Source organism: Sycon ciliatum, chromosome 5 (genome assembly GCF_964019385.1).
Source record: "Sycon ciliatum chromosome 5, ocSycCili1.1, whole genome shotgun sequence".
Lineage (NCBI taxonomy): Eukaryota > Metazoa > Porifera > Calcarea > Leucosolenida > Sycettidae > Sycon > Sycon ciliatum.
Window position 1 is genome coordinate 19,691,946 of NC_088647.1, and position 24,651 is coordinate 19,716,596.

The following is a 24,651-nucleotide window of genomic DNA, read 5'->3' on the forward strand; positions in this document are numbered from 1 at the left end:
TGAGAAGTCCCAGCCTTGCATCGTCAATCCAACGTTCGCTCATGATTGCGAATATCCGCTCCAGGTAGTGCGGCAGCAGTGCGCCTCCATCCGCCAACACTTGCTCAGAAAGCAGCACTTGCGTCGCGGCAATCAAGTCGACCCTGCGATCCCTGGCAAGGTTACGAGCCAGTCTCCAGATCACCTCCAGACGCTCATCTTTCGCCACCGTCTGGAGGTCTTCGACGGGACACAGGCCTTTCAGAGCCACACAATGTAGCAGCGATCGGAGCACGCAACTACTCTCATCGTGCTTGCTCAGCAGCATCCAAATACCGATATCCATAGCGTTCATGGTGAGGCGGACAGAAAGTAAAGGTTGTTCACTAAACTGTAAAAGAACAAATGAGTACCGGACAAACGATCATCGTGATCTTATAATATCTCGATGTGATCAAGGAGACGTGGATGGAACAGCACCAGGCGCATGAAAATCTATAAAGAGCACATCGTAGATCGTCCGGTAGCGAGTCAACATGCCTATCACTGCCACAGCCGTAAGACTCGATCAGGAGTCTCATTGCGTCGTTCTGCTCCCTACTGAACTTGTCAAGGTTTTCATTCAATCTGGATGACTGACGGCGTGTCAAGGGCTTGGCATTGATCAAGAGATGCCGGAGCCAAATATCAGAAAACTGTCTAGGCATGCAGCTGACGAGTCGACTGGACCGTGCCCATGACACGTTGCTTTTCGATAGATAAGATCTCAGTGCATAACAGGCTGCTTTATCCTCATGACAGATGCAGCTCAGAGCGATGGCATAGTTCAGACTTTTATAGCCGCTGTCCTTCTTCATGAACTGCAGCCGCTCTTGAACACCGTGAAGCTGCACCTGCACTCCCGTGCGCTCCATGAATCTAATCAGATGCTTGTCCACAGCACTCAGACGTTCACGAGCGGCGTACGATCTCGGGAGTACACAACGATCGAAGAAGTTCACTTCGGCCATTAAGACGTTACCCAGCACCAGTCCACAAGTCGTACACACGTACTGTCCTTCACTCACAACCTGATGGTTGTGCCAACACTTTTCCTCGTTCGGAGGCGGTGCAGGCGGAGGCATTTTCTTCATCACGAGGTGAGCGCTCGTGGTCTCAGTATGCATGTGCTTGCATTTTCTCCATCACGAGGTGAGGCAATTGTCCACAAACAGCTTGAGACATTTACCACCGTGCACATTTGTTCTCAAACTAGTGCAAACGCTCTTTCAATTCTGCATGCTTCCACCGAAAACCTCTAAGCCCTTACATGTACATGCACAACACAGTCAAGCACTTTTAAAAGTAACTACACGGACAGACTTGACACCTTGTCTTCAGCATTGTTCTACCTGTCCGACAAGTTTGTGCATGACAAGTACTCGCAGACCGTGAATAGTTAGCGTAGATCCATGCACTTGAGCGCACATCACTTCACCTTTACTCAAACACGACGCTAGACGGCTAGCTGATGCATCGCATCATTCATTCATTTCAGATGTATCGCAGGTGATCGTCTTCTTCACAGGGCTACATCCTGAGTACATGTACCTCTCTTCGAGTAGCGCGCAAGTGATCGTCTTCTTCGCAGTGGTACCTCTCTTCAATTTGTCATTGCCGGCTAACCTGTTGCTTCATGCAGAGTCGAGCAGGCTTACAACGGTGATGCATTGCTTTGCTCGTGGAGTATCAGGTTTGGTGGTGGTGGTGGTGGTGGTGGTGGTGCTCACCGTGATACTCCAGAGGGAAAGCAGAGTTTGTTACACTAACCTGCTGCTGCTTCATGCAGAGTCGAGCATGTTTACAACGGTGATGCATTGCTTTGCTCGTGGAGTATCAGGTTTGGTGGTGGTGCTCGCCGTGACACTCCAGAGGGAAAACAGAGTTTGTTGCACGCACACAGTTTAACAAATAATGATAAAACAGAGTTTGTAATAAAAATAAAAGACATTTCATTGATACAGTTTCAAAAAATTATTGTAACAGCACAACAAACACTTTTCAAAGTTACCGTCACACTTTTCAAAGTTAAAGTCACACTTTCTACAAAAGTTATGGTAACACAACTACATCGCAGTACACGGGTGTTACACGTGATCTTGTAACACTATTTGACGGATGTCACGGTAAAGTAATCAAGGTCAAACCACAAATTGACAAGGTCAAACCACAGCCTGTCAAAACATGACAAGGTCACTTCCGGGTCAACTTTGGCCTCAAACCCTCCTGTTACCTTCTACTCGCGGCTGTCGCATCGCGTGTCGCATCGCAAAAAAGCTTCTGTGAATCCCGCTTTATAAATTATAGCCAGATCACCTTGAAAAGATTGAGATTGGGCATGATGAAGGCTTTGATGGTTTTGTCGTACAGTTACCAATGGCAGCGGGCTCTGATGGTTTTCTCGTGCAGGTTGCCAATGGCAGCGGGCTTTGATGGATGGAATATCAAAGCCCGCTCTCCGAGGCTGCTGATTGGTCGTAACCTAGCAAAGGGCACGTGGGTCGTTTGAATTTTTTGATTGCGTAGATTTTATGTAGAAAATCACATGACAAAAGTTAGTTCGCAAGGTCAAGAGCTTAGTACCGAGAGAAAATGAGCTGAAATGGCTGTGAAAACAGTCTTATACGGAGGAAGCTACAATGGCTGTGAAAACAGTCCAATAAGGAGGGAGCTAAAATGGCTGTGAAGACAGTCTAATTTAGAAAAGCGATCCTGTCAGCTTTTCTATTATTGTGTTCACATGGCAGAAAAAACGACACCGCTATGCTACGTAACTTTCTACGTAAGGTGCTCGGTATTTCACATAGGCTACGTAAGTCTCTACGTAAGGTGCTCGGTATTAGATCTACCAACGCATGGTAGCCGTGTGCTGTGCACGTGCACGGCAGACATTGTGTTCAGTGCATGCAGTCCGCGGATCCGTGTTCGGATGTGCATGCTCGAGGAACTTCCTTCTTTGGAACTGCTTCTTGCATGAGCTGTTTCGGATATTTCGTCTCATGGCCTGGCTTATTTCGTTTCGGCGCTGCTGAGACCTCCTTTCGCGGAATATTACTCAATGACAGGTGAGTTGACCAGTTGCCTTTGATTCATTTGCTTGTGTTGACTCTTTCATTCCGGAAAAGTGTGCTGATTTTGGGGCGGAATGCAATAAATAATGGAAAAGTTGACAGGATCTCTTTTCTAAATTTTGCTTTTCTGCTGCCGAGCTGCGAGGCCTCCTTTTACGGAATACTCGATGACAGGTGATCTCTAAGTTGACCGGTTTCCTTCGATTCATTCGCTTAAGTTCACCTTTCATTTACAGAAGCGTGTGCTGATTTTATTCGGATTTAGATCCATTTTTATCTTTTTGCCCTTGTCTACAGTGTGCGAAGAACGCGAGTTCAACTTCTTGGCGGTAAGGCTTATGTTAGATGTGTTGTCGAAATACTCATATTCATTGTACATTGGTACTTTACAAGTAAGGCACTGGTCAGTGGCATACTTTCGTTGGCAGTTCCCAATCTGGAGGGAAAGGTTCAAGTACCAATTGACTGGGCCGAGTTTGCAAAATAAATAATAGCATATCAGGGGAAATCTCTATTGTGGAGAGGTTCAGTAACTTGTTTGTTTCATACGAAAAAAGCCAATGGGTGCAGTCTCGTCTCGTGAAAATCTCGTACTTGTATGATTGGATTTGTTTACTCAAGTCTGGGCTGTTTGATTTGTGAGTACCGCCGAGATTGCACTGCCCCAAATAAAGTTTCGTGCCGCCAAAGCAAGAATTACGATCTGCAATCTGTTTGTAGTACCTGTAAGAATGTGAAGTACATGTATCGTACTTTCTCTGTTGCTGTTTCAGTTGCCGTCATGTTGCTAAAGAAAGGTTCAGTAGAGAGGTTCTGCAAAACGAAAATTCGAACGAAGTTTCGCGACAGTCCTTGCGAAAGTGTGTGCGAATTTTGCACGAACTTTGCGTTCTGCACATTTTCGTAGTTTGCGCGGGCCAAGTGCACGTACGCCATGACCCGATCTCACGAAATTTCCTACGACAGTTCATTTCGCGTTCCCTGCAAGTTTCGCGTCCAAAGGTGCGAAGTTTCGCACTTCATGATGTAGAGCGAGAGTTTGTACGCATTTTCGTTTTGCAGAATCTCTCTAGTGACTCAATTGTTTCATACGAGACGAGTCAATGAGTCGGTGTGGCTTAGAATCTTTCGCTGTAGAAGAAATCTATTCGTAAGTCTATTGGAGATATAATTGTATTCTCTGGTTATAAAACAGGTTAAGCTCACAGAATAAATACCATCGGTCCCTTGGTGTTCGTCCTAAAGAGAATCGACTGGATATCATTCATACTCACCAAAAGATGTGTAAGATTTTATTATTGTGGAGTGCCTTGTTTATCTCTCAGTACCTCCAACCATAGCCTTGCCCCTTTTCTCCTCAGGATCAGTGTAGTCGTTGGAACGAGGTTTTGGACTCAGCAATGTATTCGTTTACATTTTAATACATGTTTATTGTTCCTCCTTTGCTGTGTTGTTTTAGACAATCGTGGACTAACAGTTTGAAGTCATTGAACTACTTCCAAAAGTTGTATCGACATCAACAGGATTACGATTTCAGTTTCAATATGATGCTGGATGACCTTATCACGATAACCCATGACTATAAACAATTATAAACACAGAATCAACAAAAACATCTGCGACACGCACCTGGCGCATGGCTACATTTCTCAAATAAATCTGATTCAGGGGGAGAAATCTGAAAGGGAAGACAATTATATGACAGAGTCATGAAATTCTGCAACAGCAACATGCACAGAATGACTTCCGTTTAAAAAAAAAGTATCACCACCACTGCTCACATGTTTCCCCGCGGAAGAACATGCATTATGCTAGTGCCATTTTCTGCAAGAAAAGGCTTGCACATCAATGCGTATACGTGTAATATGGTATTGATATGATGTGAAGGCCATCATTTACATATTGATATAGGGCATTCCATTGTTTGGTGACAGAATGAGAAAAAACAAAAGAAATTATAGCAATAAAAACTGCTTTATGGCAGTTTTCTAAAAAAAGTTATTGTGTTCTAGTCCATGGACCCCGTCTAAAAAGTAAGAAATTAACGAAATGTGATAGCTGAAAATTAAAATTTCACACAAAACCTCACAATAATCACACACAGAATGAAAAGCTACATGCAGAAGACCTTTTCCCCTCGTGATCCTCTTTCCTATGCATGCATGTTGCCAATTGTTGGTGCAGTACAAGTTTAGTGTTGAAAGCAGCATTTCAAGTGTTGTGATTATTGTGAGGTTTTGTGTGAAATTTTAATTTTCAGCTATCACATTTCGTTAATTTCTTACTTTTTAGACGGGGTCCATGGACTAGAACACAATAACTTTTTTTAGAAAACTGCCATAAAGCAGTTTTTATTGCTATAATAGTAATGCGTAGCAAGGCGAGCCTCAGCCTGGACGAGGTCGACAGGCACAAGGTTGATCTGACGGCGGCGAACGGAGCGTGATCCTCGAACGCACCGGATCGCAGACCTAGCAAGAGAGAAAGGGTCGTTTGAATTCATAATCCGGCAGTCGTAAATCGCGTACCGTACAGGTGCACTCCTTGCCAGGCCAGTCTCCAGTCTGGTCAGTGCCGCGCGCGCGGGGCCACTTCAGCTGACCTGAAAGCTAGCTGGGCAGTGTACAATGATCATCGGTGAAGACTTCCTTCTCAACGAACTAATGACCATGTGTTTATCTAGATCAAGTTGATACTGAATCTTGGTTTTCCGATTGCACTTGATCGAGAACGCCATATGGATCCTTCAACTTAATTCTGTAGTCTGTCGCGTATGGCGGCTGTAGTACTAGCAGTGATAGCAGCACCTCTTTCGCCACATGTAGCCGAGCGCACAGTATGAAGGCTGGATTTGCCGATTCGAAGCCACACCTATTGTTTCTGGAATCGCTGGTATTTGCGTTACTGGGCTTTGGGATAGTATTCACAGCATGTCTTCTCCCGACCAAGAAACTTTCGGTCGGAGAGGAAGTAAAAGCGTATATCTATATGGCTCATTTCGAACGAGCTAGCAGCAACAATAGTGATAAACTAAGCAGTGCAGCTGTGAGGGCGTCAACAACCACTCCTAAGCCCAATACCAGTAAGAAACTGAGCATAGAAACACCCACCGCTGGACACAATACGCAGCAACCCAGCTCAGCAAAGAAGCAGACCCGTGAGGCCATTGTGGCGCCGTTTCGAAATCGCCTTGAACAGCTGCAGCAGTTTGCTCCCCTAATTCACAAGTTTCTGTCCAGGCAGAATATTCAGTTCAAAGTGTTAGTAATTGAACAGCTTGGAAAGGCCAATTTTAACCGTGGAGCGTTGTTGAACATTGGCTTCATCGAAGCAAACTCTGGACGAGATCGGGAGGACAAGTTTGACTGCATGAGCATACATGACATTGACCTTATCCCACAGGAACTGAACAACACGTATGACTGCAAGGAACCGCCGGTGCGGAAGGCGTGGCAGCTGAGCTCCGCCATTGATGTGTACGACTGGGACTTGCCCGAAGCTGCAGACGGTGGTGTGAACCTGCTGCAGTCGGACGTATATCGCCAGGCCAATGGCTTCAACAACCGTTTCTATGGCTGGGGTGGTGAGGACAATGATCTAAAGCTGAGACTTGTAGCTATTGGGACGGATTTTGTGCGCCGCAACCGGACACTTGGTCGCTATGTGGCCATGAAGAAGGGAAATATCAAGTCCAAAGCGAAATCCACCAACCGCTTCGAATTACTATCCTTGTACAGAAAGTTTGTTTCCGAGGGACTGACAACAGTTAAGTACCGAGTGCTGAAGCGTAATGTGCAGCCAACTTATATATTAATTTCTGTTGACATGTGGCTCACTGAGGATCCAGATAGGTACTCTGATAGAAGGAGGAACGTACGTACGTCATAATAATCTTCATTTCAGGACTACCCGTAGAGACACATTTTCTTTCCCTCTCTTATCATCATTAAGGACGTTTAGCAACGCGAAAGTTCGAAAGAAAATTCGAGTCTGGGAATGAGTACAGAAACAAAGGTCGAAACTTCGAAAACTTGGACGCGAAGTTGCAGTGATTTGCGAAAGTAACTTTCTCTTTTCTCGGTACGCATTTCCCTACAGGGAGTAGTAATTTTACAGCCCCCTGCTTGAGACTGAGCTGCATATACGGTACGGTACTATAAGATTCAAATAGCTTCGAGAAAAAGTCGTTTCGCATTGCTAAACCTCACAAGTTTTCTTTTTCGAAATAGATTTTCGCGAAATATCGCCACCACCAAAAGTTCGAATTTTCGCATTGCTAAACGTCCCTATTATCTCTCTTGTATATACTATCTTGCTTCTCTTATGGTTTCTTCTTTCTTCTTTCATCTTCTTTCTTCTTCTTTCTCCGTCTACATGTGCACCGTCTGATGCGAAAGCATCCGTCTATTTTCTTTTTCTTTTTTCCCATGCGTCCCCTTTTTCTGGTGCCCTTGTGGCATGCTGATTCTGAGACCAATGGTCAGTGGAGTTGCTGTGGTGTTGTTGTGCTTGCCATGATTCATTTTATACATACATTTCCAATTACTCTACGATACATTTTCATTTACTCTTCTGAATGCTCTTCATCATTTTGTCGGAACTAGGTCTCCGGACCTGGTGAGAAGGCAGAAATGCCTGTTCGCTTGGTGAAGTAAAATAGAATAAACAACAACAACAACCTTGGAGTGGCTCCAGACTCACCAACACAGCAACCCTGTAGCACCACCCACCTTCCCATTGTTTTCTATTGTACTTTTCATGTTCTCCCGTTTCACTTCCCAGGGGTTAGTGGGGCCGTGTTTTTGAAGTAACACTTTAGTTTGGGGGGGGGGAGCTCCAGTCTAAGGGCTTCTTTTTTACGATGTCAAGAGTGCATGGTTTGCAATTTTTTGCGTAGTGCTAAAAGCCAAGAGTGCATAAACACTGTTTATGGACTCTTGGTAATACGATACAATGAAATGACAGAAGTGACGTCAACAAAAGCCGTTAGCAACAACACCAATATGACTAATGGAAAACTTCATCCAAAGTATAAAATAAAATAGAATATGCATACAACAGTCAACATGTCTGGTCAGTCCTGTTAGGTGGGGCGGGCTCCACGCCATGCCTGTCGATCCGCTGCCATTGTGCGGACTGCGTCAACATCTAGCGGCTGGTGGAGGGTAAGTCCATGCCATGATAACAGTTCCGTCTGCAAGACCGTTACCAAAGTCGTCCGAGGTCGACCCCTAAAGCGTTCAGTGCCCTCGTCGTTGGCCAGGCGAAGATACATATCCACTGCCAACTGTGGAGGAGCAGTTGGGGCCAAACGAAAGATATGGCCAGCGAGACTGTAGCGCTGCCTTGTGATCATCTCGCTGATGGGGACAGCTCCGCAGCGCTTATACAGAGTGTCATTGCTAATTCGTTTAGGGTACCGCATGTCGATGATGCTCCTTACCTGGGTCCTGTGGAACGAATCCATTCGCAGAAGTAATAATGATGTTAATCTTAAAAACAATAGTGCGGTCATTGTTGAGGGCGATTCCATTCTTCCCATGAAGTCGGTTTTTATTAGTTCGACAGACAAGTCAGTTCCCATTGTATTGTAGTTTGTAAGCATCAGCAGCGTTTAGCGGAATTGTTTTCTTCCACGGCCTTGAGAGATATCAATCATGGATCGAAATTCGTGAATTTGTAGTCAATGAGGTAAAATATCCCTCAATGGATGCTTGAAGGACGTCCAAGAGCCAGCGAGCATTGGATTGGATTGGATTTTTATTTATAGTGGCGACTATAACAGACAATTGCCTAATAACAATAGACCCACTCGAGGGAAAGATGCAAAAAGATATGAATAATTAATATAATAATAGACTACCGGTATTGGATAGGTGATCATGTTCGCATTTTGCATAGCTGAAAGTCATAATTACTAGCGTGAAAAAGCAAGGCATTGGGGTAACAGTTTCTTAAAACGGGTTCTATGGCAGGTGGAAACCCTAGGCTGGTCACCGATGCCCTGAGTATTGAGTCTGTCACACCGTCAAAGTAGCAGAGCTGAAGAAGAGATTAGCCAAAAAGGTGAAGGTCAGAAACTGCAATTTTGACAAAAGGTGTCGTTCACCTATCATGAAAGGTGATTCAAATCTAAGTCCGAAGCTGCTGATGCTTATGGCATACAGGTAAATAATTAGCTGTTCAGTAGACCTACGTATGAAACTCAGCTTGCTACCTCAGAAGTGCTGGTACTGTGGTAGAGATTCACGATGGCAAAGTGCAAATGCAGGAAATGCGGCATGAATGTATGTTGGCTGTTGACGGTGGAGCACCCATTGAGGGTGGTCTGCAGTCTTCTTCCAACACAGAAGTATATGAATCAGGTGAAGGAGTCACTGCACTTGTCTTATAGAGTATGGAAGCCCCGACATTGTCAGTATGTGCCGGTTAATTGCACTGTGGCCCAGATGCACGAAGGCACCCTGTCATGGGACGGCTGGCGCGCATCATGGATGGTATCTTTGCTTTGTGTGGTTATTTCACGCATGAGGATGCACTGCAAGCTGAAACAAATGGAGCTGCAAGATAAGGTCTGCGTGCTCATGCTCTACAATGCCGGCAGGCGGTCAAAGATACCCTATCATTTTGAACCGCAGTTGACGACGTACAGAAACCAATACGTTGGGCAACCTGCAAAACCAGTCTGCTTTCTCTGCATGTAACTTGCTTCAGATGTATCTTGATTTCCCATTGCAAGCTTATTGACATATTTAGGTCATATTTGTTTATGTTAGACCCTATTTTACTGACTTGTAAAATTTTGTACACACTTTTTCTTGGTGAAAGAATGCATGCAAAGCAACCCCACACTGTGTCTCTCATGTTTGTGGTGTTCCATCAATCAAGAAGTCCATTCGTGGATAAAGGACATACATAGTGACAGAATGAGACCATGTACACTTCAAAACTCGCCAGGGCAACGGAATGATAGCCTTTTTTACTTTCATGTAAAATTATTACAAATCACCTCGTAATTAATTTTCAAGGATATTTTCCAGACCGTGCGCGCGCGCGCGAACAAGCCAACATCTGCAAAGTATTTACGGAATTACCCCGCCACGAGTATACCAAAGGTCAAATACACTCACCATGAACTATGAACCGAGCAAAAATTAACGACATAAACAACACCGTAGCGTACACTTACATACAAGATAGGCATGTTCCGCGATCGAAGGAGCTCCTGGTGATGGTCTTCATTCTATTTGAGGATTATCCAGCCAAGGGCTAGCTATGGTGTCGATGAAAGAAAATCGAGTAAAAAAATTAAAATAAAAAACGAAGAAGAAGGTTGCTGTTGCTGTTCGCCAAGAAACATTTCTTCGAGGACGTCGTACTGTACTGTGCTAGTACAGCAGTAACAATAGTACAGTAGTAGTAGTACCGGAAACCCAACAAAATTCTAAAACAACATTGTACAACATTTGTACCAACTACCATGCATGCATACTGTCCGTCTCGGAAACTACAAGCCTTGAGCCTCTTGTACGGGCAAAATAACACATTTTGTGAAGAATCAACACAATTACATAAGGCCAAAACAAATAATGACCTTGTTTCCGGTCGCCCGACCGGGCCACTTTTTCCCAAATTCTGAAACTTTTTTTGGTCCCAAATGTATGCAAACGGTGACAATGCCATGTGTGCAAGTGCATTCAACGAGTCATAACTCAGTCAAATCTCAACCGAATTCCACAATCGAAACACCTACAAGGTAGCAGAGCTTCTCAGCTGTCGGCTCGAAAACCTTCGGGGTCGATACGAGCCAGAATAACGGAGCTGGAGGACTCGAACTGTTTGCTTGATTTCTCAGGGTGTACGAAAACAGGAATACACCACATGCTGTACAAGAACAGTGAGTCAGTCAACTAACTTTGACATTGATCCTTGCCATGATATAATGTACAATGTATATGTACATGTGTAGGTGCTCTTGTCCATCAATACCACAACGATTGAGGAACCAAAAAAAGTATCCAAAAAAAGTTTCATTCCGGCCGACCGAGTCTCCTCTGTGTGTGTGTGTGTGTGTGTGTGTGTGTGCTTATCTTTAGCTCTCACTCTGTAGAGAGATTGTAGGATACAGTGAACTGTATCCTTCATACTGTGTGCATGCCCCCCCCCCTTGAGAGACATGGAGAGTCCTGTAACCATGGTAACTCTTGACTGCTGCATGCTCTGGGACGAGCTGGATGGAGTGGATTGAACTCATCATTTATTATTCAAAACAAAAACAAACAAAAAAACAAAACAAAAAATGAATAAAACATCTACAGTCATGACGTAGAGTCATCCTGTACAGAGGTGGATGAGAGGCGTATAGCATTGCAAGCAGCAGCAGCAGTAGGACAGTGTTTACAGTGGGCTGGAGTGGTTGGCAGTGGTGGCAGCAGAGGAGAGCCGCATGTATGCAAACATGCAAGTGACTTGTAGCGTACTCAGAAAATAAAAAGGTGATGTATGTACAGAGAGGAAAAATGCCTGATAATGACACGTTTCTCAAAATTTTCTAAATCCTGAAGTGTCCATAGGCCAACGTTGATATGCCATCCGCTAGTATGTATCGCTTGCTATCGAACGGTGACAGCGATAGCTTGGTGGTGGTCTCGGTGAAGATGGTATGACGATGGCTCCTCAAGTTGGTCATGGGATGCTGCGTCGCCTTCTTCGTCTGCAAACACTGTCGATAGTCCTGGATCGTAAACTTGCGAGTTACAGTCTTCTTCACACCCTTTGCTCGCCGTCCACTCTCCTCTCCGTCGTAGCAATACATCTTACTGCGCAGTGCTACAAACTCGGTCATGAGCTTTCCGCCGAGTTCGTCCTTAAATTTGCCGACGACCTTTTTGTTGGTGTCACTGCGCAGACGGTGATCCGTGGGGAAATTGCTGGTGTCACACAGATCTAGCGTAGCATCCATGTCGGCGTAGAGATCTTCGGTGTTGAACTGCAGCACAAGCGAGTCCGTGTCTGTGTACAGAAGATGCACTCGATCTCCGTAACGGGCTTTGAGCTCCAGGTGGTAGAACCGGTACATGAGCTCCTTGCTAGGTTCCAGGACGCACATGCCCACGTAGACTGGTTTGCACAGCGTGACCTTGGTCTTCTTGTTCTCGACACCCGCCAGTCCGTTCTCGAACAGCACATGACGAACGCACGTCGGCTTGGCAATGGCATTGACGATGCTGTCTTCCTCCTCCTCCTCCTCGTCTCGATACAGTTTGATGTTGTGGCGCCTTCTGACGTTCTCCATTGTTTTCCCAAACACCGCGTTGTTCATTAGTTTATAAAAGTCCTTTTCAAAGTCGTTGTGGGCGGTTCTGCGTCTCTCCGTGTTAAGGGTAATGTAGGGTTTCATCCAGGGCTGTTGAGTGAAGCTCAAGACTCGGTGGACTGTACCAATGGTTAGTCCTAGCTGGCGGTAGAGCTGCAAGTTGCGGTAGTGTAGGACGTATCTATGCTTTGGCATCAGATGCGGTACGAGTTTCGCCACTCCTAAACCGCTGACCGGGGTCTGTTCGAGCAAATCTTGCTGGTAGGGTGAGAGCAAATCCTCCGCGATGCTCACGCACTCTGGAGCCGGGGGATAGTCGTTGAGACGATCGTGGTGACTCGGGGGTACAGGTGAAGTCGTCCATATACTCATACGGATACACACCCTTGCGACGCAAAAGGTCGAACAGCTCCTCATTGCTGCTGCTGCTGTTCATACGAGTTGCATGCCGTGCCACCAGGGATGAGAGGTGTGCAAAGGAATCACGTGGCGTGTTGCTCACCAGCTTCTCCAAAGACGTATTCAGGAAGGCCAGGCTGTCGATGAAGCGAAAGTGTCCCCATGTGAAGGACACGTAGCGCTCCATGTTATTCGGTATCACACCAATCTTTCCCTTCTTGAACGCTCGCGTCCGTCCGGTTCTATCAACATAGCGCTCGGTTTCGATAGCGGTGAGTCCAATGCTAGATACGAGCAGGTGAGCGTCGTAACCCTTGAGATTGTGGAAGATGACCGGGATGATCTGAGTGTCCCGCACAATCCTCATCTTAAGGTTACAGGATGCATGCGCTGCTCCACGATACAGACCCGTGATATGATCATGATCACGTACCCTATCATCGCCTGAGTGGCCTATGACACGCCCAGCACTCCGAGGCGTTGCGAAACTCTCCCTGCTGTTGTTCGGTGATGATCATGTCACGCTCCACCAGATCGTCTTTGATGCGCTCCTCCTCCTCCTCTGCAAGTGCCTCGAACAACGTGCTTATCGCATCCGGCCCTGAAAGCAACAAACAAGAACAAGTACACACACACAATAGTTGTATAATGCAGGTATACAGGTAATTGCAAAGACAGCACTCATCATCATCATCATCAGGCTTATGAACATACAACATGCTGTTGATTGATCTAAGTCAGACTAGTCATTCGATGGAGGTGTGATACTACCTCTGTACATGAAGCGGTTCATCAGCCTTCCATCAGTTCTCACTGTGACGTATGACACGCCACACGGAACATGCTCAGCATCTCGAACGGCGCGTGGGCCATGCTGCGCCGAACATGGCTTCACCAGGCATTCGGTGCCAGCGTAGATGACGTAGGGCATTTTCATCACCTTGACGATGTCCTTGAACATCAATTTTTCGCCCGGCTCGGGCATTTCAACGGCAGCAAACTTTACATCTTTGCAGTACCGTTGGTGTCGTTCGAGCGTCTCGACACTGTTGTGTGAAGAGAGGCAACGCATGCAGAAATGCACTCTTGCCTTCTTCTTCCGCTGATGGGCACACAGCGCACTGAAGTTCTTAATCCACGCAAAGTGGTTGACGCCACCATCGTGGATGACCAGCAGGTTGATGGCATCGTCTGCGCCTGTCAATTTGAGTGGACAAAGATCATCCTCATATCCAAAGACGTTGATGGACAAGTCATTGGCTTTTTCCACCTGCACGGTAACAACAACAACAACAACAACAACAACAACAACAACAACAACAACAACAACAACAACAACAACAACAACAACAACAACAACAACAACAACAACAACAACAACAACAACAACAACAACAACAACAACAACAACAACAACAACAACAACAACAACAACAACAACAACAACAACAACAACAACAACAACAACAACAACAACAACAACAACAACAACAACAACAACAACAACAACAACAACAACAACAACAACAACAACAACAACAACAACAACAACAACAACAACAACAACAACAACAACAACAACAACAACAACAACAACAACAACAACAACAACAACAACAACAACAACAACAACCACAACAACAACAGCAAACGTCGTTGCTTGAGACGTCAGATGCGAGCAAGTTGTCATGACTTCAAGACAGCCACTTCACAAAACAACGACATGTGACAAGGACTCGATCAAGTGAACCTTACCTTGTAAACGTCGACGAGAGAAGCCGGAAAATCTACTTCCGTGACATCGAGAATGTTAGCATACGGCATATAGTTGGTCACTCGATCAACGTGATCGGCTGCCGGGTGTAGTGCTCATAGAACAGCCCACTTCAGACATTGATCGTCACGGTTCCTCACTTTGACGACTGCTCTCGATGCGGCTATAGTTTTTGGTAGGGGCAGATAGGATGAGATGCGCATCGGTCGGTAGCGAGCAATGTCCAAGTGGACGCTCTTCACTTGGATTACGACCCAACCGGATCCTTCACTAATCCAGGCTTCCAGCTTCTGAATAATGTGGTCGATGGACGACTTCAGTACGTCCTCCACTTCCAAGGCTTGATGCACAGTCTGCGCTTTACTCCGGAAAAATGGAGAGGTGACGGTGGATCAACCGGTCGCGTCGACCTTCTCCATCTGTACGCAGGCCACCAGCACGGCTTTGTACTGTTGCGTCTGCAGCTCGTGCACCATTGTTTCCGTGATATCCGGAATCAGGTCGTTGAGCACGCTCAACACATCCATGTCGTCTTCATTCAGCTCGGCGCGATACTCTTTCTAGTATCCACGCGGTGCGCTGCGCTGGAGATTCATTCGCGACTCTCTGGGTGCTCTCGGAGAGGGCCCCCCTTCCTCTACGTTCTCAAGTCTCCGCTTCATTTTCTTCGGCAATAACTGATGAGCGGTTTGCTATGACAGGATGCTTTTATACATCACGATCGAAGACGAGGCTAAAGGATAGCTGCCTCAAGAACATGCCAGTTCAGGCTAGAGGGCAACGAAAGAAGGTGATGAGTAATGAACACGCATGATGGCAGGGTGGGTGACTTTTTCCACAACTCTGACAGTGGACTCGTCTACGAAAAGCTAAACGATACCGAGTGGGTTGTTACTGCGTCACTGAAAGGGTCCCCGGGTCCACAAGGTCTGCAAGGAGTACGAGGAGAGCAAGGTCTGCAAGGGCCTGTTGGAGAAGCTGGACAACGTGGACCGCCTGGTGAGAGGAGTGCAGCTCCTACGGTGCGTATCGTGGAGGATACCCTACAGGAAAATCATGCCAACACATCGCTGGTACTTGTGGAGTTTCCCTTTGAAAAATCACTGGATGGAGCTACTATCATACCCGTTGGACTGTACATGCTGGTGGGATACCCCGCAAACGCAGAAGAGCTTGGAGCGAACGAACAGCGCTACTGGATCTCACACAAGGAGATACCTCGCAAGAACAAGTGCACGCTTGCGTTCAGGACTCGCCCCATTTATCATCACCAAGCCGTGCTCATAATGGATGATACCATCACAGGAGTATACAAAAACTTTCGCATTTACAATTAATATCGTTTCATTTATCAAGAACATTGATTATGTTTCTGATGATGATGATGATGATGATGATGCTCATGACGATATTGATCATCAATTACAATGTAAATAAATCAGTGATACAAAAATACAAATTGCATAGCACAAAGTAAAATGTTCCCTGATCCGCTGTGTTGCCGGCACTGTCTCACGGGTACTCGGTGTAGCTCGTGCTCGTAGCACGCGATGATCTTGCTGGCAATGGCAGGTTGCATCGTGATTACGGCCTGCTCACATATCACGATCAGATGAGCGAGGGGGGTGATGAGAAGTCCCAGCCTTGCATCGTCAATCCAACGTTCGCTCATGATTGCGAATATCCGCTCCAGGTAGTGCGGCAGCAGTGCGCCTCCATCCGCCAACACTTGCTCAGAAAGCAGCACTTGCGTCGCGGCAATCAAGTCGACCCTGCGATCCCTGGCAAGGTTACGAGCCAGTCTCCAGATCACCTCCAGACGCTCATCTTTCGCCACCGTCTGGAGGTCTTCGACGGGACACAGGCCTTTCAGAGCCACACAATGTAGCAGCGATCGGAGCACGCAACTACTCTCATCGTGCTTGCTCAGCAGCATCCAAATACCGATATCCATAGCGTTCATGGTGAGGCGGACAGAAAGTAAAGGTTGTTCACTAAACTGTAAAAGAACAAATGAGTACCGGACAAACGATCATCGTGATCTTATAATATCTCGATGTGATCAAGGAGACGTGGATGGAACAGCACCAGGCGCATGAAAATCTATAAAGAGCACATCGTAGATCGTCCGGTAGCGAGTCAACATGCCTATCACTGCCACAGCCGTAAGACTCGATCAGGAGTCTCATTGCGTCGTTCTGCTCCCTACTGAACTTGTCAAGGTTTTCATTCAATCTGGATGACTGACGGCGTGTCAAGGGCTTGGCATTGATCAAGAGATGCCGGAGCCAAATATCAGAAAACTGTCTAGGCATGCAGCTGACGAGTCGACTGGACCGTGCCCATGACACGTTGCTTTTCGATAGATAAGATCTCAGTGCATAACAGGCTGCTTTATCCTCATGACAGATGCAGCTCAGAGCGATGGCATAGTTCAGACTTTTATAGCCGCTGTCCTTCTTCATGAACTGCAGCCGCTCTTGAACACCGTGAAGCTGCACCTGCACTCCCGTGCGCTCCATGAATCTAATCAGATGCTTGTCCACAGCACTCAGACGTTCACGAGCGGCGTACGATCTCGGGAGTACACAACGATCGAAGAAGTTCACTTCGGCCATTAAGACGTTACCCAGCACCAGTCCACAAGTCGTACACACGTACTGTCCTTCACTCACAACCTGATGGTTGTGCCAACACTTTTCCTCGTTCGGAGGCGGTGCAGGCGGAGGCATTTTCTTCATCACGAGGTGAGCGCTCGTGGTCTCAGTATGCATGTGCTTGCATTTTCTCCATCACGAGGTGAGGCAATTGTCCACAAACAGCTTGAGACATTTACCACCGTGCACATTTGTTCTCAAACTAGTGCAAACGCTCTTTCAATTCTGCATGCTTCCACCGAAAACCTCTAAGCCCTTACATGTACATGCACAACACAGTCAAGCACTTTTAAAAGTAACTACACGGACAGACTTGACACCTTGTCTTCAGCATTGTTCTACCTGTCCGACAAGTTTGTGCATGACAAGTACTCGCAGACCGTGAATAGTTAGCGTAGATCCATGCACTTGAGCGCACATCACTTCACCTTTACTCAAACACGACGCTAGACGGCTAGCTGATGCATCGCATCATTCATTCATTTCAGATGTATCGCAGGTGATCGTCTTCTTCACAGGGCTACATCCTGAGTACATGTACCTCTCTTCGAGTAGCGCGCAAGTGATCGTCTTCTTCGCAGTGGTACCTCTCTTCAATTTGTCATTGCCGGCTAACCTGTTGCTTCATGCAGAGTCGAGCAGGCTTACAACGGTGATGCATTGCTTTGCTCGTGGAGTATCAGGTTTGGTGGTGGTGGTGGTGGTGGTGGTGGTGCTCACCGTGATACTCCAGAGGGAAAGCAGAGTTTGTTACACTAACCTGCTGCTGCTTCATGCAGAGTCGAGCATGTTTACAACGGTGATGCATTGCTTTGCTCGTGGAGTATCAGGTTTGGTGGTGGTGCTCGCCGTGACACTCCAGAGGGAAAACAGAGTTTGTTGCACGCACACAGTTTAACAAATAATGATAAAACAGAGTTTGTAATAAAAATAAAAGACATTTCATTGATACAGTTTCAAAAAATTATTGTAACAGCACAACAAACACTTTTCAAAGTTACCGTCACACTTTTCAAAGTTAAAGTCACACTTTCTACAAAAGTTATGGTAACACAACTACATCGCAGTACACGGGTGTTACACGTGATCTTGTAACACTATTTGACGGATGTCACGGTAAAGTAATCAAGGTCAAACCACAAATTGACAAGGTCAAACCACAGCCTGTCAAAACATGACAAGGTCACTTCCGGGTCAACTTTGTTCTCAAACCCTCCTGTTACCTTCTACTGCCGCGAAACCGGGAAAACCCCAAATCGCAGCCATGTCGCACCCCACGCAACTGACGCAACTGGGCCATCGCATGCCATCGCACGCGCAGAAGTTGAGCTTGGCTCAACTTTTGCGATGCGATGCGATGCGACAAGCGATTTGGTGTACGATTTTGACCTTTTCTACAGCAAAGTTGTACAAAGGTGCAAGAGTTGCCTTTAAATTTTTACAAGTTGTGTCAAACCGCGCGAATATCATGGTGACGTACCCAAATCAGCAAAACTTTGTCGCATCGCTGACTTCTTCTGTGAATGGTATTTCGCGAGTTCGCATCGCACGCATCCATCGCAGATCGCGTCGCATCGCGTGTCGCATCGCAAAAAAGCTTCTGTGAATCCCGCTTAAGAACCAGAAACCGATAGGGTGGCTCTCAACTTGTGGAGTTGGAAATCTAGCTCCAGTACCGCAGAACTCTCAGCAGTATGCAGCGTGAGCAAGGTGTGTATGGTCGAAGTGAAAATACTTCCGTTAGAGAGGTTAAGATGCACGTTATTTCCGACGTGACGCGCAATTTCACGTCAAATTTGGCGTAAAACTCCAAATTTCGACGTGAACAGCATGTCACTCGCGTTGATTTTTCGACGTGCGAGCAAATAACGCGAACTGAACTTTCGCGTCACGTCAGAAATAACGTGCATCTTAACCTCGATTCACACGACAGGCAAATCCACGTTTACAGGAAAGGCACCATGGAGATATTCCTGCGGGTGACCAAAATTTGCCCGCGGGAATTTAGAAAAGCGATCCTGTCAGCTTTTCTATTATTGTGTTCACATGGCAGAAAAAACGACATCGCTATGCTACGTAAGTTTCTACGTAAGGTGCTCGGTATTTCGCTTAGGCTACGTAAGTCTCTACGTAAGGCGCTCGGTATTAGATCTACCATGTACCAACGCGTGGTAGCCGTGTGCATGTGCTGTGCACGTGCACGGCAGACATTGTGTTCAGTGCATGCATGCAGTCCGCGGATCCGTGTTCGGATGTGCATGCGCGAGGAACTAATTGCTTCCTTCTTTGGAACTGCTTCTTGCATGAGCTGTTTCGGATATTTCGTCTCATGGCCTGGCTTATTTCGTTTCGGCGCTGCTGAGACCTCCTTTCGCGGAAAATTACTCAATGACAGGTGAGTTGACCAGTTGCCTTTGATTCATTTGCTTGTGTTGACTCTTTCATTCAGGAAAAGTGTGCTGCTTTTGGGGCGGAATGCAATAAATAATGGAAAAGTTGACAGGATCTCTTTTCTAAATTTTGCTTTTCTGCTGCCGAGCTGCGAGGCCTCCTTTTACGGAATACTCGAGGACAGGTGATCTCTAAGTTTCCTTCGATTCATTTGCTTATGTTCACCTTTCATTTACGGAAACGTGTGCTTATTTTATTCGGATTTAGATCCATTTTTATCTCTTTGCCCTTGTCTACAGTGTGCGAAGAACGCGAGTTCAACTTCTTGACGGTAAGGCTTATGTTAGATGTGTTGTCGAAATACTCATATATTATTCATTGTACATTGGTACGTTACAAGTAAGGCACTGGTCAGTGGCATACTATCGTTGGCAGTTCCCAATCTGGAGGGAAAGGTTCAAGTACCAATTGACCGAGTTTGCAAAATTAATTCGCATATCAGGGGAAATCTCTATTGTGGAGAGGTTCAGTAACTTGTTTGTTTCATACGAAACAAGCCAATGGGTGCAGTCTCGTCTCGTTAAAATCTCGTACTTGTATGATTGGATTTGTTTACTCAAGTCTGGTCTGTTTGATTTGTGAGTACCGGCGAGATTGCACTACCCCAAATAAAGTTTCGTGCCGCCAAAGCAAGAATTACGATCTTCAATCTGTTTGTAGTACCTGTAAGAATGTGGAGTACATGTATCGTACTTTCTCTGTTGCTGTTTCAGTTGCCGTCATGTTGCTAAAGAAAGGTTCAGTAGAGAAATTCTGGAAAACGAAAATTCGAACGAAGTTTCGCGACAGTCCTTGCGAAAGTGTGCGAATTTTTGCACGAAGTTTGCGTTCTGCACATTTTCGTAGTGTGCGCGGGACAAGTGCACGTACGCCATGACCTGATCTCACGAAATTTCCTACGACAGTTCATTTCGCGTTCCCTGCAAGTTTCGCGTACAAAGGTGCGAAGTTTCGCACTTCATGATGTAGAGCGAAAGTTTGTACGCATTTTCGTTTTGCAGAATCTCTCTAGTGACTCAATTGTTTCATACAAGACCAGTCAATGAGTCGGTGTGGCTTAGAATCTTTCGCTGTAGAAGAAATCTATTCGTATGTCTATTGGAGATATAATTGTATTCTCTGGTTATAAAATAGGTTAAGCTCACAGAATAAATACCATCGGTCCCTTGGTGTTCGTCCTAAAGAGGTTCGACTGGATATCATTCATACTCACCAAAAGATGTGTAAGATTTTATTATTGTGGAGTGCCTTGTTTATCTCTCAGTACCTCCAACCATAGCCTTGCCCCTTTTCTCCTCAGGATCAGTGTAGTTGTTGGAACGAGGTTTTGGACTCGGCAATGTATTCGTTTACATTATAATACATGTTTATTGTTCCTCCTTTGCTGTTTTGTTTTAGAAAATCGTGGACTAACAGTTTGAAGTCATTGAACTACTTCCAAAAGTTGTATCGTCATCAACAGGATTACCATTTCAGTGCAATATGATGCAGGATGACCTTATCACGATAACCCATGATTATAAACCATTAGGGGCCGTCCGGGGTTACCGATAGTTTTTGCAAAACGAAAAGTTTTAGTATTTATCAGCACCCACCCACCTACCTTTTCTACAGGTAAAACGAATCCCAATAAAATATTGATGTCAATTTTCGACACCCAAAAGTAACTGGGCATTCTCCATCTGCATTCAATAATTATTTTCAAAACGAAACTCCTTCAAACTCGCCCCCAAACGAAAACTTTTAGTTTTGAAAATACTATTGGTAACCTTGGACGGCCCCTTATGAACACAGAATCAACAAAAACATCTGCGACATGCACCTAGCTACATTTCTCAAATAAATCTGATCGAGGGTGGGGAAATCTGAAATATCTGAAAGGCAAGAAAATGTTATTACAGTCATGAAATTCTGTTGCAACATGCACAGACTGACCTCCGTATAAAAAAAGTATCACCACCACCAGACCACGACTCACATGTTTCCCCGCCGAAGAACATGCATTATGCTAGTGCCATTTTCTGCAAGAAAAGGCTTGCACATCATGCGTATAATACGGTATCGATGTGAAGGCCATCATTTCCATATTGATATAGGGCATTCCATTAATTGGTGACAGAAAAAAACGAAAGAAATTATAGCAATAAAAACTAGTGCTGAAACCAAGAGTCCATAACCCAAGAGTATGCAACTGTGATGATGGGTGCATGCGTGGCGCGCTGCCTTCATTACGTAACTTGCCTTCATCACGCTCTGAAAGCATGCATTCAAACTCTCAATTTCTCGCACGAGCCCATCCGTTTTTGCCCGATTCGTTCCAGTACCTACACAATCTCTGAGTTATGGCGCGTGAACTCCAGTTCCGTACGAAAGTTCATTTCAAACTAGAGGGAAAGTGCGGTGTTTGATTTTCCGCAGTGCGCGGACTGCAGCTGAATGATGTAATGAAGGCAGCGCGCCGCGCGGTTGGCCCATAGAAAAGAGATCACAGTTGCATACTCTTGGGTTATGGACTCTTGCTGAAACGAGTACGCCGAGTACTCGAGTACCCGCTCGTTGAGTACTCGACTCGATATCAAAAAAGGACTCGATAAATAAATAAATAAAAAACTTGATCGCGACGTACACATCCGTCGTCCATGTGGCTTTGCAATGAAAATTTGTGTTTATTGAAGGATATTGAATTGCGTAAATGGTGTGCAAAAAATGGGTATGTGGTACTGACATATATGCGCATGTGTGCTTATAGAGTACTCGATACTCGACTCGATAGTGACAGTACTCGCTCGATAGCTTATAGAGTACTCGTTTCAGCACTAATAAAAACTGCTTTATGGCAGTTTTCTAAAAAAAGTTATTGTGTTCTAGTCCATGGACCCCGTCTAAAAAGTAAGAAATTAACGAAATGTGATAGCCGAAAATTAAAATTTCACACAAAACCTCACAATAATCACACACAGAATGAAAAGCTACATGTACCGTAGAAGACCTTTTCTCCTCGTGATCCTCTTTCCTATGCATGCATGTTGCCAATTGTTGGTGCAGTACAAGTTAGTTTAGTGTTGAAAGCAGCATTTCAAGTGTTGTGATTATTGTGAGGTTTTGTGTGAAATTTTAATTTTCGGCTATCACATTTCGTTAATTTCTTACTTTTTAGACGGGGTCCATGGACTAGAACACAATAACTTTTTTTAGAAAACTGCCATAAAGCAGTTTTTATTGCTATAATCAAAAGTGTCCATGGCCTTTTTGCCCGCGGATGCACTCATCTGCGGGCACTTTTTACAGTTATGAGGCTGTGAGGTCGTACTATCGTACGGTAGTCTTGAACCCTGGTTGTTTGGCCTTTGTCTTTGGGTACTCATTCCAAATCACCACAGTAACGCCGTATACTCACCGGATACTCGCGGGCCGGGAGCTCTGGCCGCCACCCGGCCCAGTACCCGCGGCCGTGTGAACTGCAGCCTCACGTTTCACTTCCGGCGGGCACCTGACAAACGTGGATTTGCCTGTCGTGTGAATCAGGGAGTAGTACAATACCGGTATTGTACTACTCCCTGGTGTGAATCGCCTATTAGGGTTGGTTCACATTTTTTTTTATTTTTTTTTTATGAAAGTGCACATGCCTACATATAGAATGGAAGAGAAAAACAACAACAACATCAAGAGAACATAGGGGACTACAATGGGCGTGTAGGTGCTATTGAGCTGTGCCGGTGAGGTGAAGTGCGCTCCCCCGACCAATGGTCTCGGGATCAAGGCGCACATCACGCACCATGGGGGAAAGGGAGAGAAGAAAGACTGTGTGTGAAGAGTGAGAACCTGAGAGCCAGACAATGATGGAGAGAGAGAGAGAGAGAGAGAGAGAGAGAGAGAGAGAGAGAGAGAAAGGAAGAGAGGGGGGGGGGGGGGGGGCGGGTGAGTGAGGGTGAGTGAGTGAGTGCCAGATCGGTTCAGGAAACTATGGCAATGGACCAACAGCTGCGTTGCTTTCAGTGGGGGGGGGGGGGCAATACGGAGAAGTTAGATCGGAGCTGCTGCCACGCAGAGTAGTGTGCAGGCACTGGATCAGCGAGAAAGGGGCCACGAAAAGCAGTAAAAAGGAAAGAAGAGAAGAAATAAACATTAACGCAAAACATTCTGCACTGAGGTGATTCGAGAGGTCTAGGGAGCAAGGTACAGTTCAGTGGGGTGAAGACAAGGTGATCGTTGTGGGACTGGAGAATGGAACATCGTCAAATTTAGCCATGGAATGCTGTCGCCCACAACCAATCTTGGCGCATCAGGTGCTGACAAATGCGAGACTTGAAGGCCTGCATTCCCTTCGATGCCGGAGGTTCCGGGATGGCTTGCTCGGGAATGTCGTTCCATGCCGCAATGAGGGTGTGGGGGAATGACCTCAGTAGGTAGTTCGGTGCTGTCCGAGCAAGTGGCCATTGCAACTGGAAAGGGTGGCGAGAAGCTAGTTGTCGGCGGGTTCTTGGAGTAGGTGCATGCGCCGACGGTGGCGGGAGGAGGGCTGTCAGCTGGGGTGGACCCTTAATGTAGTGCAACTTGTACACATATGCAAGCCCTGAGACTGCCCTCCTGAGCTGCAGGCTCTGAAGGATCGTGCCAGGTCCGATGATGCGCATTGCCTTCTCCTGCACCCTGTCATAGCGTGCTAGGTGGGATTGGGCTGCACACATGGTGGCTAGGGGAGCGTACTCCAGGATGGGCCGAATGAACCCCTTATACACGGCAAGGCGGCCCTCATGACCCAGAAGCCAAGCGGCACGGCGCAAGAATCCCAGGCGCTGGCTGGCCTTGACAGCGACAGCATGAATATGGCGCTGGAAACCAAGCTTAGAGTCGAATGTAACTGCAAGCAGCTTTAGGTGGTCCGAGTCCGGAATAATCTCGCCAGCAAAAGTGGTTGGTGGAAAGTCAGGGCGCTTTCGAGCATTGCACAAAATCAGGCGCTGG

General features: G+C 46.1%; 1 protein-coding gene and 1 long non-coding RNA gene across 2 annotated transcripts; both read left to right on the top strand.

Moving 5' to 3' along the window:
- Positions 1-6,077: 6,077 nt before the first annotated feature.
- LOC135816878 (beta-1,4-galactosyltransferase 3-like) lies at positions 6,078-6,977 on the top strand. The gene has a single exon (XM_065329979.1). It carries the CDS (start codon positions 6,078-6,080, stop codon positions 6,975-6,977), a length of 900 nt encoding a protein of 299 aa, XP_065186051.1.
- A 12,516-nt stretch (positions 6,978-19,493) lies between these two features.
- Positions 19,494-21,474, top strand: LOC135816655 (uncharacterized). The gene is made up of 3 exons (XR_010553436.1): positions 19,494-19,630; positions 19,926-19,957; positions 21,085-21,474. It is a non-coding gene; the product is annotated as an uncharacterized LOC135816655 (long non-coding RNA).
- The last annotated feature ends 3,177 nt before the right edge of the window (positions 21,475-24,651 follow it).

What these genes read in the sequence shown, in the direction of transcription:
- LOC135816878 (XM_065329979.1), top strand. Translation starts at nt 6,078, where the DNA reads ATGGCTCATTTCGAACGAGCTAGCAGCAACAATAGTGATAAACTAAGC.